The sequence below is a fragment of the Xyrauchen texanus genome, chromosome 31 (genome assembly GCF_025860055.1).
Source record: "Xyrauchen texanus isolate HMW12.3.18 chromosome 31, RBS_HiC_50CHRs, whole genome shotgun sequence".
Classification (NCBI taxonomy): domain Eukaryota; kingdom Metazoa; phylum Chordata; class Actinopteri; order Cypriniformes; family Catostomidae; genus Xyrauchen; species Xyrauchen texanus.
In genome coordinates this window covers 36773673-36792567 of record NC_068306.1, presented here as the reverse complement: position 1 = coordinate 36792567, position 18895 = coordinate 36773673, and the positions used below count along the sequence as shown (strand labels likewise).

Here is an 18895-nt window from a genome sequence, read left to right as displayed (position 1 = left end):
TTTTCCACTGGATTTGAAAAGAACAAGGTGGCATTAATACAGATAAACTGTGATCCATGCTCAATGAATAAAAAGCAGAATTTCTTGTGAATTAACTTGTAACAAAAGTCTCTCACATTTAGGGCACTGCAAGAACAGGCCTTTTCAATATTACACAATTTATTTCCAGTGTATTATGCAAAAATGTGACTCAATTGACAGTTATGAAACATCTCACAGCAATATTCTTGGACTGTAAATATATTCTCAAGATTGAAGGGCAGTTGACACATAACATGCCCATGACTTTTTTTAAATCAAGATTTCAGGTTAAAACTGTACATGAAAAATGGATATAACAATTTTCAATCAACAATTTTGCCTTCACTACTTCATTATAAATTGTGTGATAAACAAACTTTTAAAAGTACAAATTTTCCATTAGTCTTTTAATTTATGAGGTCATAAAACTGCATGCATAATACTAATTATACAAAGGGTAGAGGCTATTACACTAAAAGTAAAAAGAATCAACAAGCATCTTTGTACCAGATGCAAAAGTGAAAAGGTTTTTGCACTTATTTCACTGATTTACAGGGGCCTGGGTAGTTCAGTGAGTAAAGACACTGACTACCACCACTGGAGTCGCGAGGTTTGAATCCAGGGCATGCTGAGTGACTCCAGCCTGGTCTCCTGAGCAACCAAATTGGCCTGGATGTTAGGGAGGATAGAGTTACATGGGGTTACCTTCTCGTGGTCGTTATAATGTGGTTCGCTCTCGGTGGAGCACGTGGTGAGTTGTGTGTGGATGCTGTGGAGAACAGCTTGAAGCCTCCACCCACGGTATGTCTCCACATGATAAGATGCATGGATTAATGGTCTCAGATGTGGAGGCAACTGAGATTCGTCCTCTGCCACCCGGATTGAGGTGAGTCACTACGCCACCATGAGGACTTAGAGCGCATTGGGAATTGGGCATTCCAAATTGGGGAGAAAAAAAGAGAATCACACACATAGGGTTTACCATGGCTTCAAAAGCAAGCAACTGCAAGAGTGTGCACATTTGACGCAACTTGTTTGAAGACCCTGCTTGGCCCGGCACTGGCCAGAGGGATCTCCCTGGCAGACATATGGAGAGCAGCGGGTTGGGCAACACCAAATACCTTTGCAAGATTTTACAATCTCAGGGTAGAGTCAGTTTCGTCCCGTGTTTTCTCAGGTCCGAGGCAGTAGAACTCGGTAACATGTTGATGGACTGACCGGGTGGATCGCTTGCATCTAACGCCCTTTCTCTCGTTTGAGGTAAAACTGTGTGCTTTTTCTCCCAGTTGATCCCACTCACTCGGCTCCCTGGATGACTCCTCCCTAGCCTTCTGGGTCCGCAATTCAGCGGAGGAGTTCGCTGACCCAATTCACTGCGGCTACTCAAATCTACCCTGTACTGGAATATGTGCTCCACAGGTCAGGACTCCTACGTGTACTTCCCCCCCGTGTGTATTTTTCGCAGTATGGTCCCCTTACGAGCGGACCCGCGTCTCCCTTGGGCAGTTCCCACTGCCCCCCGGTCGCCGTGTCTGTAGAAACTCCTCTCTCTGAAGAGGCGGGATCTACCACCGTGCCACTTCCCATATGTGACCTAAAAGCCCATGTGGTGTATGTCACCACTCTTACCTCCCCCTCTCTGGGCAGGTGTGGTCTCTGCAGGGTCTTTTCCCCCTGAAAGAATAGGAAACTGGGTAAGACCCCCTTCCCTGATGCATGTAAGGGCCCCAGCCGTTGACTCTATGCAAGAAACATAGAGAGAAAAGAGGTCCGGCTAGGCTCGGCCCGTTCCCAGGTTGCAAGCGTCGCCTTGTTCCCCTGTCTAGGGTAACTATAAGGATTACGATGACTTTATGGGGCATTGGGGGGTACGTGCAGTCTGATACAGCTGGTCATTTCGGCACGTCAAGTACCTGCCCGCTCCTGTGTCAGCAGTACACGTACACGGCTCAGCGCATGGCATGATTGAAATTGGAACCCTAGTGTCGCTTCTTCAACACAATGTCAAAGTGAGCGAAGACGGGGAACGTCTAGGTTACGGAGACGTTGTGTCCTCCCGGCCACGTCGCTGAGCCGAGCCACTGTTGTGGCCGGACCATTTCCGGCTCCTCAGAAAAATCCTGAATGAAACAGACATATTTCCCTGCCTTTATACCAGTATGTCCGGGGGCAGAAACATGCTAATTCTGTCTGCCAATTCGGTGCTCAAGAGAGACCACTAGTGTCGCTTCTTCGACACAACATCCATCAGGGAACTGAGGTTCCACCTGGGACTGATTAATTACACTTGAGTTCTGTAACTTTTCAGTCTGTTGTGTCTCTCAACATGAGCCTTAACTCTTTCCCCGCCAAACACGGAATTTTCCGGGTTTTATGAAAAAACGCTTCCCCGCCAAACACGGAATTTTCTGGGTATCCGTGTTTTAGGTGGTATACGGTAAGGAAGACCCGCACGCATGTTTTGAAAGCGTACGCAACTCTTTGATCAAAGAAACAGACTGTGATCGTCTCAAACGTGAAGTGGAACACCATACTAATACTAAAGCACTTGTTTGATAAAAATGCCTTTTTATCAGCTTTTTGTCCGAAATGTTGTTTTTGACAAAACCTACCTCTGTTCAAGTTGCAATAAAAAAAGAACAAATGAAGATAAAATAAAATCGTTTTTTTTGCCTAAAAGCAGAGGCTCAGATCTTTATTTTGATATATAGAATCTTCATATATTCATGGAAGAAAATATTCTGCGGGCCATTAAAGTTTAGCGAAAATCGTCAAAAACCCTGGCGGTGGCTGGCAACTTTTTTTAAAAACGCTGGCGGGGAAAGAGTTAATCCTGAAGTTGTCCATTTAAAGCCGTTTAAAGCTGTTTCCTAGCTTTGGTAATGTATTAGTAATACAGCGATCATGGAGCTCAGTTCTCTGTAAACATTGACTTTACGTCACCAACTGTCTCATATTACACACAAAAATAATCTTTTGCCACCACCTGCTGGCTAACATATCTAATTTAAAAAATAAATCCAGTAACTCCTAACAGATTCACTTTAGTTAAGAACAGCATGAAGGCGGAGTGATACACACACAGTGAAGCATCCAAGTGCTGATGCTGTCACACCATCAGTGTTCATGGAACGTCTCTTGTCCAATCAGATTCGAGGACAGGAACTAACTGTGGTATATAAATAAATAGTATGGCTTTTATGGCCTTTACATTTCAAACTTTAAAGGACAAATTCACAAAAAAGTTGCTGTATTTCAGCGACAAAACCCCTCACCTTATTAACTAACAATCAAGTTTAAGCAGGCGCACCCAGCGTTGAAATAGTGTATTTAAAATAAGGATTTACTTAGTCATTGTCATTCCTTTCTGCACAAGCATGGCTCCTTTCTGTGTAAATAAGGCAAATTTTGTACTTTATACTCCGTGCTATAAGTCTGCTGCAATTGACATTGCACTATAACTGCCAGAGGAAAGCAGGCTGTAAATGTAATTGTTTTAAAAATAGATTTTTTGTTGATTTAATCATCAAATAATGATCCAATTTGGAGAAGAGTGTGATGACCTGGCATATATCCATAAAAAGCAGCTTGAACATTCTTCAAACAACTCATTTTGTCTTCAAACTTGTTTGGAACATGAAGGTGAGTGAATTATGACAGAATTTTCATCTATTCAGCCATACACTGCATATATGTCCCAGTTGCAATGCATCCTATATTGAAATTTGTCCATCTTATTGTATGTTTTTCCTGCTGATAATGCTGAATTAAAGACAATGAGTTTCATATAGTACTCAAACACAGCACTCCTATTATCAGATAAGTGATCATAACCTCAGGTTACAAATGTGATTCCACAAGGAATATTTGGGGATAGGCAGCGTATGAGAAAATAGCAGAGAACAAATGTGTCCCATTAAACTCCAAATTAGTCTCAGCGTTGGCCAGGAATTAAATCCTAATGAAATATACATGTCCTATCATAAATATTCTCCATTTGTCTTCTGGCCAACAGCACAGAAGTCATTAATATGTTTCTTATTTCTATCCGGTCAGTGACACTTCTAATTCATCCTCTTTAAGGATTGTATGAAGGACTGCCGCAACTCAACTGAAGAGCCAAGCATGCAATAGTCGATTATTAAGCAGCACTTCAGAATTGTGGAGAGAGACAGTGTACTGTCACACTGAGGGGTTGTCAACAGTACAACAGTCCCCACATCACACAGGCAGGATGATCTGGCTGGCTTTAGCAGATCGCCTCTAGCTTTTGTTATGCATTGTCCCGATCTGAGACTTTCTTTGAGACATTATATAATGTGGGGGACAGAAGATGGAACGCTTTTTTTTTCCTTAAAGGGTTAGTTCACCCAAAAATGAAAATTCTCTCATGATTTAAAAATATGCATTCATATTTTATATGTTTTATACAACAATAGTATTATTTTAGAAATATGTGTGACACAATAAATGTACTGTAAATGTGAATACTTATGTACATGTGATTTTTTAAATAAATTTGCAAAGATTTCAAACAAACTTCTTTCATGTTGTCATTATGGGATATTGTTTGTAGAATTTTGTGGAAAATAATGAATTTAATCAATGTTTCTAATAAGGCTGTAACATAACAAAATGTGGAAAAAGTGAAGAGCTGTGAATACATTCCGGATGCACAGTATATATATTAGGTATTCTGGGTTCAATGCAAGTTAAGCTCTATTGACAGCATTTGTGGCATAATGTTGGTTATCTAATACATATTTATCTTTAAAAAGAGGAAAATTCTGTGTTATACTGAAACATTTACAATGTAAGTGAATGGGGTCAATCCATATGGTATATTGGTACATAATATCCCTGCTAATAAGATTTTAGTGTAATAAAATGGCTTACTAAACTTTTTCTGTGTAAAGTAATATGCAATTTAACAACTTAGTTGCCATGATGATGTAACAGTGTAAACCCTATGATCCCAGTAATTTAGTAGTCCACTGCAAAAAACAACAACTTTACAGCTCAAATAATACATAAGTCTATGGAAGAAATTAGTGGGAAAAATACTTCCGGAACCACGTGGCTGAAAAAGTGGGCGAGCTCTGTTGCACTCAATCAGATTACAAGAATTTAAATTGTGCAATATTACACTACTTACTACATCTAATTATTTAGATTACAGCTATTATTTACTTTGAAATCAAGGGCTTATTTAGGACATTTAGCTATGCAAGGTCACTTAATAACAATAGTAATGTTTAGCTACATTCAAACAGTATTTATTTTATGTTATATGCATATCCTATGGAACCTTACTTGTGAGTACAGATATTACTTATTATATGGGGATTTTGTGGTTTACCCTGAACATTTTTGAAAAACAGAAAAAACATTATATTGGGATATTATTTGGTAACACTTTAGAATACTGTATCTTACTTAATGCATAACTAATAAGGAATTACTGCAGAACTAATAGGTAATTCTTCATTAACACTTAAGTCACTACTATTAACTACTAAGGAAGATGTGTTAACTTATCAGTATGTAATAGCATTTTATAGTTGTGTTAAGTAACAATTAGCTAATCAATAACTATTGAATTCAGTCATGCCTCCTGATGAACTACTTTTAAATATCTACTAATTCAGCTTCAGGAGAAATAACTATTGAGTAACTACTAATGAACAGTCGATTAATTACAATTAATATCATAACAATTAGCCATTACAATATTCAGGTTGTGGCCCTTTCTTCTTCCTTACTTCTAATGTTATTATTACTAGGGAAATGCAATACGCATTTCGTGGAATTACTACACTCCCAAAATGAGTCATTACAGCGAATTTAGTAGTTTTGGCCTGTATGGTCAATTACCAGAAATCAACAACGGAATGGAACCCCATTAAGTAAGATACAGTATTCCAAAGTGTTACCTATTATTTTTGTCATATGCGGGAAAAGAGGCCAGAGTTTAAAAGTCTTAAGGGTTTTAAGAGCATATTTAATCATCCAAAATATTTTATTTCAGAGTAGCTTATTTATGCCATCATAAGCTGCTTTTGGTGCAATAAAGAAGTTACAATGAATAAAATGTTTTTATATTTATAATTAACATAATTTTATCTTTTTAAATAAATTGTCAGTTTGATATGGTTTTGATGAAGAGATCAGAATTTATTTATATATATAGCCTAATTAATAATTATAGCGATCAATTTACATGTATGCAATCAATGTATGATATTTACAAAACACATTTGATTGGAAAATAAAGTGGTTGGAGCCGCTGCATGATACGAGAGGCCCATTAACTGAACATGTGTCTCATTGCTGCATTGGGTGTTTACAGTTCAAATAGCATCGTTTTAATGATAGATCTAGTTTTATTTTTTGAGCTGCTGTTGTTTTGCAAGCTTTGAGGCAGACATCATCCAGCCAAACAACCTCTGACATTAGAGGTTTGTGGTTTGAGGCCAGCAAGCTTTTGGCTGTTGGTAGAATAGGGGCATGAGACAATGACTGGGTCGGCCTGAATGCCAGTGGGTGGCACCGGCTAACCCAGAACCACCTGTGGCTATGCCACTGAATCAGATTAAACCCCAACACTCATCAAGCGTGGCAGTCTCCCTGAACGGTTGTACAGAAGACACAGACAAAAAAAAGAGGACAATGTGTGCAAATTATTTAGTAGTTTTGTCCAAACTAAAAATCACAGATTATTTCAAAGACAAAACAGAAAACAAAGTGCAATGTACAGTTTTGTTTGAGGACATCCAGTTTACCTGATTCTTAGTGCCTCAAACAAAACTTTGGCAAATCCAGCGATTAATTCTTCTTTAAAAAAGCTCATTGTGGCAAATCAGTGAGTAGATTGTTCCACAAAGCCTGGACTGAGAACATGATTTCCAGTTTTATGTGCATTATGCGTCAGACATTCAGTGAACGGTCTGTGGGTGGTGCTGAGGATACAACTAAAGTTTGAATTGAGTTAGATATCTGCATTTCCTTCCCAGTACAATATTATCCAACATTATGACCCACTTTGTTATTTATATTGTTACAAAGTGTGACAAGGCAAGTTCATCCAAGCCAACAGCAGATTCCTACCTGGACTCCATAGTGTCTTTGGTGAGATAGACAATCCAGTAGACCAGGTTGAAGGCCCCAAAAGATAGTGGGAAAAGGATGCGCGAGTACTTGTCAATGATACTAGTTCCTGTCAGCAAGTTGTTGGCAGGAACAGCAGAACCTTGCTGACGGAAATCAGACTGGCACGGCCTAGAGAATCTCTCTGCAACATCTCTTTGAGAAAGAGAGTTCAGCCTCTTCTTCAACATGCCACCAGGGTCCAGAGGATGCTGGACAGAGATACAAAGAGACTGTTACATTAGATCAATTAGAAAAGTTTGACACACTCTAAATTCATGCAGTGTGATTTGCTTTGGGCACATACATATTTTACATGTCCTGGAACACAGATATTAGAATAATGTTTGATGGTATAGAGTTTTGATATTGATTGCAATGGTAATTATTATTATTATTATATCATGTTTTTGAGAAATGTTGAGATTTTATTTTTCCGTGAAGTGCGAAAAATTTATAAAAATACTTATCAGCAAATTATTATGTTTTATTTAATTGTATTATATTTTTATTTCAGAATGCATGTGAACTTGTCAGCGATTCTACTCCCATCAGCACTTTATTGGCAGGTACAGCAGAACCTTGATTATTAGTAGCCAGTAAAATGTATTTAAAAAAACAACAACAAAAAAAACAACATGGCATGCAACATATCTTTCTTTTTGTGTGATAATATTACTGACAGGTCTTAACTGTTGCACATGCTCTTTAGCACAGGTGGGCAACAATGCGGTCTTATGGCTTTAATTGACAGAGCTTGAGCTATCTGTGATCACTGACTGCTGGGGAAAGTTTTTGGCATGGAGTGCGTGCTTTGACTGGGTTCCTTCTTTGAACAGGTTTCCAAGCTGTGAGTGTCAGCTGTATATCACTGTGTCGTCCTCACTGCGGTGTGAAATTACTCAGGGAGCACCTGCTCACGCTGCCATAATACCACAGCTATTTTTGACACCACAACAGGCGGCATCTAACTCAGGCTAAATGCCCACAAAAATGGGACATTCACACTCTGCTTTGTGCCTTCTCTCTGGCTCTATATGTGAAGTGTATGATCGTGCAATGATCTCCAAATGAGCTATCATATTACTATTTGCTTTAGTTATCTCAATTTACTCTTGTTGCCTTTCAATACCTGTAAATGCATGGGTGTTTCGCCAAACAATGCTACATATCTTGTGTCTTTAGCAACCCGGCATGCATATCTATCACAAAAGAACCTACAAAATGCCAAGATATTATAAAATGTTATAAGCATTTTCACAACGATAAAAATATCATGAAGATAAGACCTTTCCTCTCTGTACATGCCACACAACTGCTCGTTCAGTCACTTGTCATAACTAGACTGGACTACTGTAACGCTCTCATTGCAGGCCTCCCTGCATGTGCAATTAGACCTCTGCAAATGATCCAGAATGCAGCAGCACGTCTGGTCTTTAATGAACCAAAGAGAGCACATGTTACATCACTCCTTGGCTCTCTCCACTGGCTGCCGGTTGATGCACTTATCAAATTCAAGGCTCTGATGCTGGCATACAAAACAGTCACTGGGTCTGCTCCAGCATACCTAAAAACATTTATGCAGAGCTACGTTCCCACCAGAAGCCTGCGGTCGGCTAAGGAACATCGCCTTGTCGTACCTAAACAAAGAGGCACCAAAACACTTTCCCGGACTTTCAGTTTCATCATACCATGGTGGTGGAATGACCTTCCCAACTACATCCGTGAAGCTGACTCACTCTCTATCTTCAAAAAACGGCTAAAAACACATCTTTTCCAAGAGCACTTAACCAGTCACAAAAGAAATAAAAATAATTACAATTCTTGTTGTACTTAAATCAGTTTTTTATACTATTCTGATGAGAGTGAAACTTTGTAATATGGCACTTTTTGTACCACTGTCTCCTTAAGATGATTTGCTTATGTTTTCCTCTTTTGTAATTCGCTTTGGATAAAAGCATCTGCCAAATGAATAAATGTAAAATGTAAAAATTAAATAAAAAATGGAACATAATTTATTGTTATATTTGTATGTTTCATTTTTCATATATCAGAGAGAATGCAAAAAAGTATAGAATGCAATTCATTACTTCCACACTGAATGTATATGAGAGGCAACTGACTGTCAAACACATATTGGATACATGCAGAATTTCAGTAGTACACACACATAACAATAGCCAGGTGGCAGAGGAGGAATCTCAGCTGCCTCCGCGTCTGAGACCGTCAACCCACGCATCTTATCACGTGGCTTGTTGAGTGCATTACCGTGGAGATATAGTGGAGATATAAAGATATGTGGAGGCTTCACGCCACCCACCGAGGCATCCATGCACCCTACCGAGAGCGAACCACATTGTAGCAATCACGAGGAGGTTACCCGTGTGTCTCTACCCTCTATAGCAACCGGGCCAATTTGGTTGCTTAGGAGACCCAGCTGGAATCCCTCAGCACACCCTGGGATTCAAACTAGCGAACTCCAGGGGTGGTAGCCAGCGTCTTTACCACTGAGCTACCAAGACCCCATTATTTGATTATATTATAGATAAAATACATTTGGCCTGTATCCAGTTATGCACAATAATGTACAAATTACTTTCTTAGAGTTGTCTCTGCACATGAACCTGGAATAGTAGCAAGTATTTGAACATTGAAACAACTACATCACCTTTGACAGAGAATTAGTTGATAACAAATGCCCCATTAAAGCTATTGTTGAACTAATCAAGGACGGAGATACTTTATCTTAAATATCTGAAGAAGCATTTCTACAGACCAATCCGAATGTGCCACACAAACCCTGACACATTCATTCACTCAGTGCAGGTGTATTCAGGGATTGCATCTCCCCCCTGAAGCAATCATGCAAGACAGAGAGGGTAGACCCCCATCCCTGTGAGCCTGCCTTGCTTTCACTTGGATATTTTGATACATCAAAGTGATTACATAATCTGTGACAGTGAAATGGCTAGGGAGGACACTAGCTGTCTCCTTTTGTCTAGTGTTCTTGTTAACAGCTAAAGCAAGAACAAGCCTTGAAAGCAAGAGAGGAGAGAGGGTGGACTGAATGAACAAGGAAAATATGGAGATATTTTTGGCCATGTAATTGTAAAAATTACCGAAATTAATTCCCCATCAATGTTCGTCGCCACCATGGCTGCAGCATGGGTTGCGTTGGCCCGCCGAAGTTCCTTATTGGCCTGCAAGGTGGAGAAATAGTTGACGGCAGCAAACTCGATAAGGGCAGAGAAGACAAAGGCAAAGCAGACGGAGATGAACCAGTCCATGGCTGTGGCGTACGAGACCTTTGGTAGAGAGTGGCGGGCACTGATACTCAGCGTGGTCATGGTAAGCACTGTGGTGATGCCTGTCAGAAATAAAACAAACATACATAGACAACCAGTCAGCTTGTCAATCTAAACAAACTTTCATGACAGAACAGTCATTAAAGGAATAGTTTACCAGAAATAAAAATTCTGCCAATATATTCACCTTCATGCCTTTCCAAACCTGTATGCTGTTATTTTGAAGAATCTTCACAAAGCTCTTTTCCATACAATAATATCACATCGGTCAAATGTCATAAAGGACAAAAACACCATAAAAGTAAACCATTAATGAAACTACCATGATGACACAGTAGGCAATCACACTTCTGGGATCTTCAGTGCAGCAACATTTAATGGTGGATATGAGCAGCGCTGTGATTTTACTAATCTGTCATCAGCACCACAACGTGAAGGGGCTGAGTGTACTTTATGTAGGTAACCCCATGCCAAAAAATACAAAAAAATGATCTATTATTGCCTAATTATTGACCATTATTTTCTATTTTTGCCCTATAATTCTGTGAACGAAAAACTCAGAATGTTCTACACTTTTTTTTCATCAAAACAAGACTATCAAAAGTATAAGTTTACAGCAGAGCTCACTTTTAGAAATACTAGCTTTAGAATTTTTTTTAAGATTTTGTGTATGACTGACCTTTATATTTTCTCTTCACATGTGATCGGATAATCATTGTGTTTTCTGGACCATGTCTTTAGGATTTCACAATTAACATTTGATCATGGCAATCACCTCCCCACTCGTGTTCTCCTTCGCCGTCCCGTCATTAATTTTCAATATATGCCAGCTGATGTAGGAATAAAATGACGAGACACAAGCATGTAGTTGACTTAAGCTTCACCTCAAGCTTACCTCAATAATAGGGAGTGTGAACAGTATATGGAGAGTGACAGTGAAAGTAACTTTCGAGCGGGAGGTCAACTATTACCAAGTGTCGCTATATTTAAAAATTTATTTTTATCACATTCTTTATGGTTATATCAGGAATTCCATCTTTCCTTCATGCCAATAGTGTTTAACGCTGCTTAACATGTGGTGAATTATTGCAATAAGGGCCGTTAACAGGTTGTGCTCATGATGGAGCATTAGTGGAGCACTCTTGAAGTGAGAGAAAACAATGATACTCTGTGATTTTTGACACTGTGATTTTTTAAAAACCCGCTCCTCGCTCTAGGCAAAATCATGCCACTCCTCTCCTCGCTCAGCTTCCACTCCGCTCTGCTCACATACTCTGCCGGGAAGTAGGAAAGATGACTCGCAATACACGGATGACTGGACAAATACATCTTTATCCTCGGGTGTGCAGTTGATACTTAGAAATATCAGACTGTTAGATGGCGCCATTGATAAATCAGATTTGAAGCATGCAATAACAAAATTAATCATACAGGGATATCTACGGTTTATTGTGACAAAATGTCTGTAGTTCCCCTTCTGTCGCTCTCTCCACGTTGTGTCAGAGAAGCGACACTAGGGGTCTCTCTTGAGCGCCGATATATACCTCTGTTCTATGAAAAAAGGCCAATGAGAAGTTGGCAGACGGTATTTGCATATCATGCCCCCGGACATACGGGTATTCATTCAGAAAATTTATTCAAAGCCGATGGTCGTGCATGCAGTCTGCTGCGAGTCACACACCAGTTCCTGTTTAATCCTCTGACACTCTGCATGCTGTTGCATCTTACGGCGCATAACAGCGGCTTTCTCTTTCATTGCATGGCTGTGCATTTTGTTGCCCCTGGGCGCTTTGATAGCGCAGATAACTCGAAAGAGTTATTCTAAAAGAGTAATTTCGCTCTAAAAAGAGCAAAACACAGCAGCGTTGAACTTCCTTCTCAGGACGCGTCTTTTTAAAGACGATTTTTCCGCCCCTGTGTAGTTTCTGGATGCGGTTGATTTCTCCCCACCTCTGACTGTCATAAAAACTGCCTCGGGGTTGCGATCACACGCAGGCAGCGTTTTTTATTAATGGTCTATGTTTTCAGTACGAGAACATAGCCATGACAGCATTGCGGTCGTAGGCTTTTTCTTGTAGTGAGAGAAAGCCACTTCAGCCGCCCCCCCCCCCGCCTCGCCTTCCCCTCGCCTCGCCGCGGGCGATGAAGACGATCTGGGGACAATGACGGGTGAACCCCCTCGAAACCCCCCGCCTCCCCGGCACGCTTGCTTGTTTCCGTCCGAGCTCAGGATGAGCATTCTCTCCAATGGGTTATGTTTTCAGTGTGAGAACATAACCGCGGCAGCGTTGCGATCTCTGCTTTCTCTTGTAGTGAGAGAAAGCCACTTCAGCCGCCCCCCCGCACCTCGCGGGCGATGAAACACAATCTGAGGAGAATAACGGGACTCTTTCGCTGGGTAAATCTCCTCGAAACCTCCCGCCTCCCCGGCACGCTTACCTGCTTCCCCCGAGCTCGGGATTAGTGCGGTCCGCTTAACGGCCTACCGTCCGGTCCCTTGAGCTCCCTGGCATTGGATGATGACATCACCGCTGCATCGAGAGCGTAACAGCGGCGTCGGATGCGGATAACTCGCCTGGGCCCAGCTTCCTCGCTCCTCCGCTCTCGCTACCCTCGGTGGTAGAATGGTCCCAGACTGCTCCCCCCTGCACACCATGGCCCCCTCCTGCAAGTCCACCGGGCCAAGCACTTCAAAATCTGCACTTGGGTAGTCCTGTTCTTGACGTGCCGCAGGAACTGCACTCAGGCGATGGCCACCCCCCGTGGTCCAGAAACGCAACGCATGGACAGGACCTGGTCGCAGTACAGGAGGCAGAGAAAGCACGCTTTCTCGAAACGCCCCCGTCTCCCAGCTCCGTCCATTCGGCACCGACACCACTTGACGACTCCGCCCTGCAGTCCTCAGTGGTGAAGAAAGAGATGGAGGCTATTGTAAACCTGCCGCCAGGGGCCATGCCCTGTCTGCTCGCCGAGGGCGTCCTCCTGCGGCTTTCAAGAAAGAAAGAAAGTGGTGCTCCGCCTCAACTAACAAAAGAGAGTGGCCCCAGCGTCGAGCTCCCCGCAGAAGTTGGACGCCCCTCGTCTCACGGACCCCCTCGAGGACCCGGAAGGCTCCTAGGCGCTCCTGAGATGACTGACCCAGAGACCGAGATGGTAGCTCCGGAGCTGGTAAGACCGCTCCGTTCTCCGGTGGAGGGCCGGGAGGAGAATCTTTTGTTAAATTCATTACATTCTCAATAATAGAGCTATTTCCTTTTGTCTCTGGGTCACCTTGCCCACAAATGGCGTTCTCACGGCACTTTGCTTCCAGGTCTCAACAGTCCCGGCATGCTGGACGCGGCCACAGTCCGCTTTCAGCCCCACGACTGTTCCCCGGCCGGCCGGTTCAGACGAGTCCAGAGGACGCCAACATCAGACCTCCTGCCGGGTGCGCGGAGCAAGGTAAGTGCTTCGAGTCTGTTCTCAGCACCAGAGCCTCGGGACGCTTCACTGCCTCCCGACGCTGTATTACCTGTTCCGCCCCGCTGCGAAGCCCAGCTATATTGGTTCGCAGCGGTAGACCTGAAGGATGTGTACTTTCACGTCTCATTCCTGCCACGACCCGTTTCGCGTTCGACGGTCAGGCGTATCAGTACGAAAGTCCTCCCCTTCGGCCTGTCTCTGTCCCCTCACGTATTCACGAAAGTCACAGAGGCAGCCCTTGCCCCAATTACCTCTACGATTGGCTCATCCTGGCCCCCTCGCGAGAGTTACTATGCACGCACAGAGACCAGGTGCTTAGGCACCTCAGCCGTTTGGGGCTTCAGGTCAACTGGGAAAAGAGTAAGCTCGCCCCGGTTCAGAGCATCTCTTTTCTCAGCATGGAGTTAGACTCAGTCTCAATGTCAGCACGTCTCTCCAACGAGCGTGCACAGTCGGTGCCGAAATGCCTCGCTTCCCTCAAGCCAGGCACTGTGGTCCCTTTAACGTTTCCAAAGGCTCCTGGAGCATATGGCATCCTCCGCGGTGGCCGCGCTGCTGGGGTTGATGCATATGAGACCACCCCAGCACTGGCCTCAGCAGAATTTTCAAGTCAAATTGAACAAAGTGTCCATTTGACATTACATTTGTGGGGTGTCTAAAGAACCCAAAAATGTCACAGCTAAGCGTATTTATAGTCCAAGTCTTCTGAAGACATACGATAATATTGTGTGATTAAAAAGACTTATATTTTGGTCTTTATTAATTAATTGAAAATCTCAAGCTTTGAGAACAAATATGGTGTCTATGGTGCAGAATGGATCAAATGTCATTGTTCTCGCATCGCTTTTGAACAACACTGACACAACACATATTATAAGCATTTGAGAGCCATTGTTGTGAGGAAGATATTCAGTGAACAAAGATTTCAATTTCAAAAATTATTTTGTGTTCCACAGAAAGGGGAATAGGTTTGGAATAACATGAGAGTGAGTAAATATTTAAATTTGTTCTAAATTAATTCAGGACTAAACCTAATCTGTGTTCAGATTCCTGACACTCAAAATAGTTTAAAGCTCACCGATTTGTGAAAAAAGCTTCATGGGAAAATCTAAAATTTGGAAATGTTTCTTGGAGGACTTCTCCAGAATTTTGAGAATATTTTTCTGTAAACACTCTGCATCAGGCTAATGACACTGCCAAAGGCAAGACAAATTAAGGACACATATTTAATGAAGTGTAGCTATTTTTCTTTTTTCTGGATTCATTTTATTCAGGGAAGGAATAATTAGTAATTTGGTTGTCATTTGTAAAAAGTGTGTTACACCTCAATTTGTAAAAACAAAAACATACCAGACAAAGTTTCTATAGTGATGTTAGTCAGAGCTGGATTACTGCAGGGCAGAATGGGAATGGATGACTTGCTGCAAACATCTACTGGTTTTATTTATTTACTGAAAACCTTAATTTATTATTTTCTTTTTCTTAAATGCCATCTTTTTTAAGATCATGTAAATGTATTCATTTTTGTTCTTTTATCAGGATTCTTTTTTGCTTATGTTGTCTGATTATTTTGAATAAGCTGATTATTGAATAAGATGATTCTTTTTATATTTTTTTATTTTATTTTTTGTAGTTATTAGCATATTGTGTACTGCAAGAAATCTTCATTATGGTCTTATTTTCCCAGGTGAAAATATATTTAGTCATTCTTATAACTTAATACACAGGATGGTTTAAGATATTAAGTCTTGCTTTCAGAGACATCTAACACAATTTGGTGGGCTTTTTTGGTGGGCACAATTAAGAACAATCTATTTGCCAATGGGGTAGGAAAATCCCTTTCCTTAACCTATTAGCATTCTTTTCTTGTTATAGGCACAGAATTTTAACTAATACTAACTTGTGTTTCCTTCTGTCAATCAAAGTTGTATCGATGTAGTGACACTAGGGGTAGCTCTTGGGAGCCCCAAAACACCTCAGATCTTTGAGAAAAGTCCAATGAAAATTGGTGAGTGGATGCCACTCCCCCGGACATACGGGTATAAAAGGAGAAGGAATGCCTACTCTCATTCAGATTTTTTGTTCAGAGCCGAACGGTTGTGTATCAGTGAGCTGAATACTACTGCTGTTCCATTCACCTCAAAGAAGCGAAAGCTGTTGGATATACGGCACATTCCAATGGCTTTCACTCCTGTACGCCTAGTGCATATTACACACCTGGACACTTAGACAGCTCTACTTAAAGAGTATATTTCTGCTTAAAGAGTCTATTTCCTCTTTAAGAGCAAACACATTGACGTGAACATCTTTATAAAGACACGCAGGTGTCCTTAAACAAGCCCTCATAATAAATCTCAAACTGATTGACAAATACAATCTGTGAATTGTATGCCAATAATTATATATATATATATATATATATATATATATATATATATATATATATATATATATATATATATATATATATATTTAAAATAGCTATGTATAATTATTTCATCATTATATATTGAATTATTGTTATATGAGGGGCTTTCTCAGCAAATATTTGTATATGCGATTAATCGCTATCAATTAATCGGGACACCATGTAATTAATTTGATTAAAAGCGTTAATCGATTGACAGCCCTACTATATATATATATATATATATATATATATATATATATATATATATATATATATATATATATATAAAACAATTAAGGTACCTAATTTCAACATATTTCTCGAATACATGAACTGTATGTGTTGGAGGAATCAAACGAATCCTCTAAAAATGGTTGCATACCACAGGAACACAGTCCAGTGTGTGTTGATTCAGTATAGCATCTGTTCAGTAGTACCACTGGGGCTGTTGACCAATAAATGAGTGTCATGTAATTTACATAAGTTAAACATCTGAGGCCAAGAACTCTTGGGATTTGTATATCTCATTATAGAAATGTGAGGACTCTTTGATATATACTAAACATCTGTACTGTGGCACCAAAGAGTGTATAGACACTAAAGTCACAAAGTCACAGTCTTCCCTTGTGGCATGACAAGAAAGTGTGTTACTTCTGGTTTGGATCCCATGTTGAAACCAGTGAGTAATTGCAAACGCATAATCAGTGACGAATATGATTAGGAGGTTGCATTTTTCCCTTTAACATTACATTTTTACTCCACTGATGGTTAGGTTTAGGTTGGAGTTTGGGGGTACAGTTTATAAAATATGCATCTGCCTTGACTATATGATAGCCTTTATATCTGAAAACAACTCGCTTTTGGCTTTACACCCGGAACATGGAGCTCACACGTGCCCATAAACCTAACAACACTTACCACTGTGGCCACTGTGGGCAGTGCTTCACATTTAGGTAAGCACAGAACAATTTCACTAAAAGTCTACCTACTGTTTCCAACTTCACTGGGAGATCAGCCTGACTAGCAACCTTATCATAACATAGTGAGTGAATATGGCTTCTGCTTGTTGATTGACTGGTCAAGTCAAGTAATATGACATCTTACAATTTCTCCAAGTTGTCATGAGACTATGTTGGTACATCTGTCATGTTGGCATTGTCCTTTGAGCCTTGTGTTTTTGACATGTGAAGTACAACAATAACTTAAAAAAACAAAACAGTGTAATTGGGTGTGGTTAAACAAATACAATTTCCTCATGAGCAATTCTTGGTATTTCTAGCACTTATTCTTAAAAAGAGCCACCCAACTCCCATTTCTCTAGTAATTTTCGATTAAATGTTTTAATTAAACTTGAATCTGCTATATTCTCAGCTCCCTAATGGTACAGTAAAGTGTCCAGTGGATGCACATTTCATTATCTCAGCAGACGGTGTATTGGTCATTTTTTTCACAAAAACTGCACATTCTGACATCCTACTAGTTTGGTATGCTGCTTTTGCAAAGTGTGTAGCCGTGAAAAAGGCATTATCAGATGCAGGATTTTTCTATCACTTTCCATACACTGAAATTCTCAAATGGCAATGTAGCTTTAATAACGTAGCATTTTTTTAATTAAAAACAAATAAGACTTTAAGTCCATTTTGTATGACAGAAAATGCAAGCGATGCTCCCTCTGAATTCTCAGTACTATCACTCAAAGATGGTCACATAAACATTTTCCATTAATAAAACAGGACAAAATGTATCTGTGCCCACATCATGCTCACCTTCTCCAAACCTGTTATTAGGGGGCAAGGGGTGCTGCAGATTAAATCTGCCCTGCCATTCACACCAAGACCGACTTGTCTTGTTTGTTTGTTTGTTTGTTTGTTTTATTGGGGGGGGGGTGACCTATAGGGTGACTCATGGTCAATGGTTCAAGCAGATTGGAATTAGATATGTGTTCTCACCCAAGGAGAGAGTGCATTCGAGGAAGAGATAGTCTGTTATGAGGACAGTGACAATGAAACATGCCTACGTCTTAATAGAGACAGCAGCATTTTATGGCAAGCACAAAGCTTAATTCTGAATTACTTGGTCCCTATTTAGACAGGAGCCTATGGACCATATGGAAGGGTCGATTAGGACTCCTAGTTAATCATCAAAGTTATAAAGATTCACCACAAACAGTTATGAAGAAATGTACACTGGGCCCTAAAGACCAAAAGCATATATAATCTTGTTTATCCGACAAGCCACGACACGCCTCGATGAATGTTGGGAAGGAAAAGCCGAAACATACTCTATGCAAATATGCGAACACAGATGCCAATGCTTGGCAACCGCATTGCCAACACGCGCCTGGTTGAACATACTTATGTGCGTTCTTGCATTATCATAGTGGCAACAAACCTCAGTCCTCAAGGGAGTGATAGATTTACCACCCTGTCTATTTCATGGGAAGTCCAAAACATTAAAGTAAACCAGTTCATTCGGACAATTCGTGTAAATTAACCAGTTAAAATAAACGATTCACTCATTGGCATAAATGTAGTAAACTGGCTCTTAATTC

General features: G+C 40.7%; 1 protein-coding gene across 1 annotated transcript in view; it reads right to left on the bottom strand.

The window, feature by feature from the left end:
- The window catches only part of LOC127624736 (gamma-aminobutyric acid receptor subunit alpha-6-like), a 56243-nt gene that overhangs the window by 24400 nt on the left and 12948 nt on the right, over nucleotides 1-18895 (bottom strand). Inside the window, exons 8-9 of the mRNA XM_052099591.1 lie at nucleotides 10287-10534; nucleotides 7129-7379 (exon numbers count right to left, since the gene is read on the bottom strand). Of these exons, the coding sequence (XP_051955551.1) occupies nucleotides 7129-7379; nucleotides 10287-10534 (499 nt within the window). The remainder of the gene's footprint in view (nucleotides 1-7128; nucleotides 7380-10286; nucleotides 10535-18895) is intronic.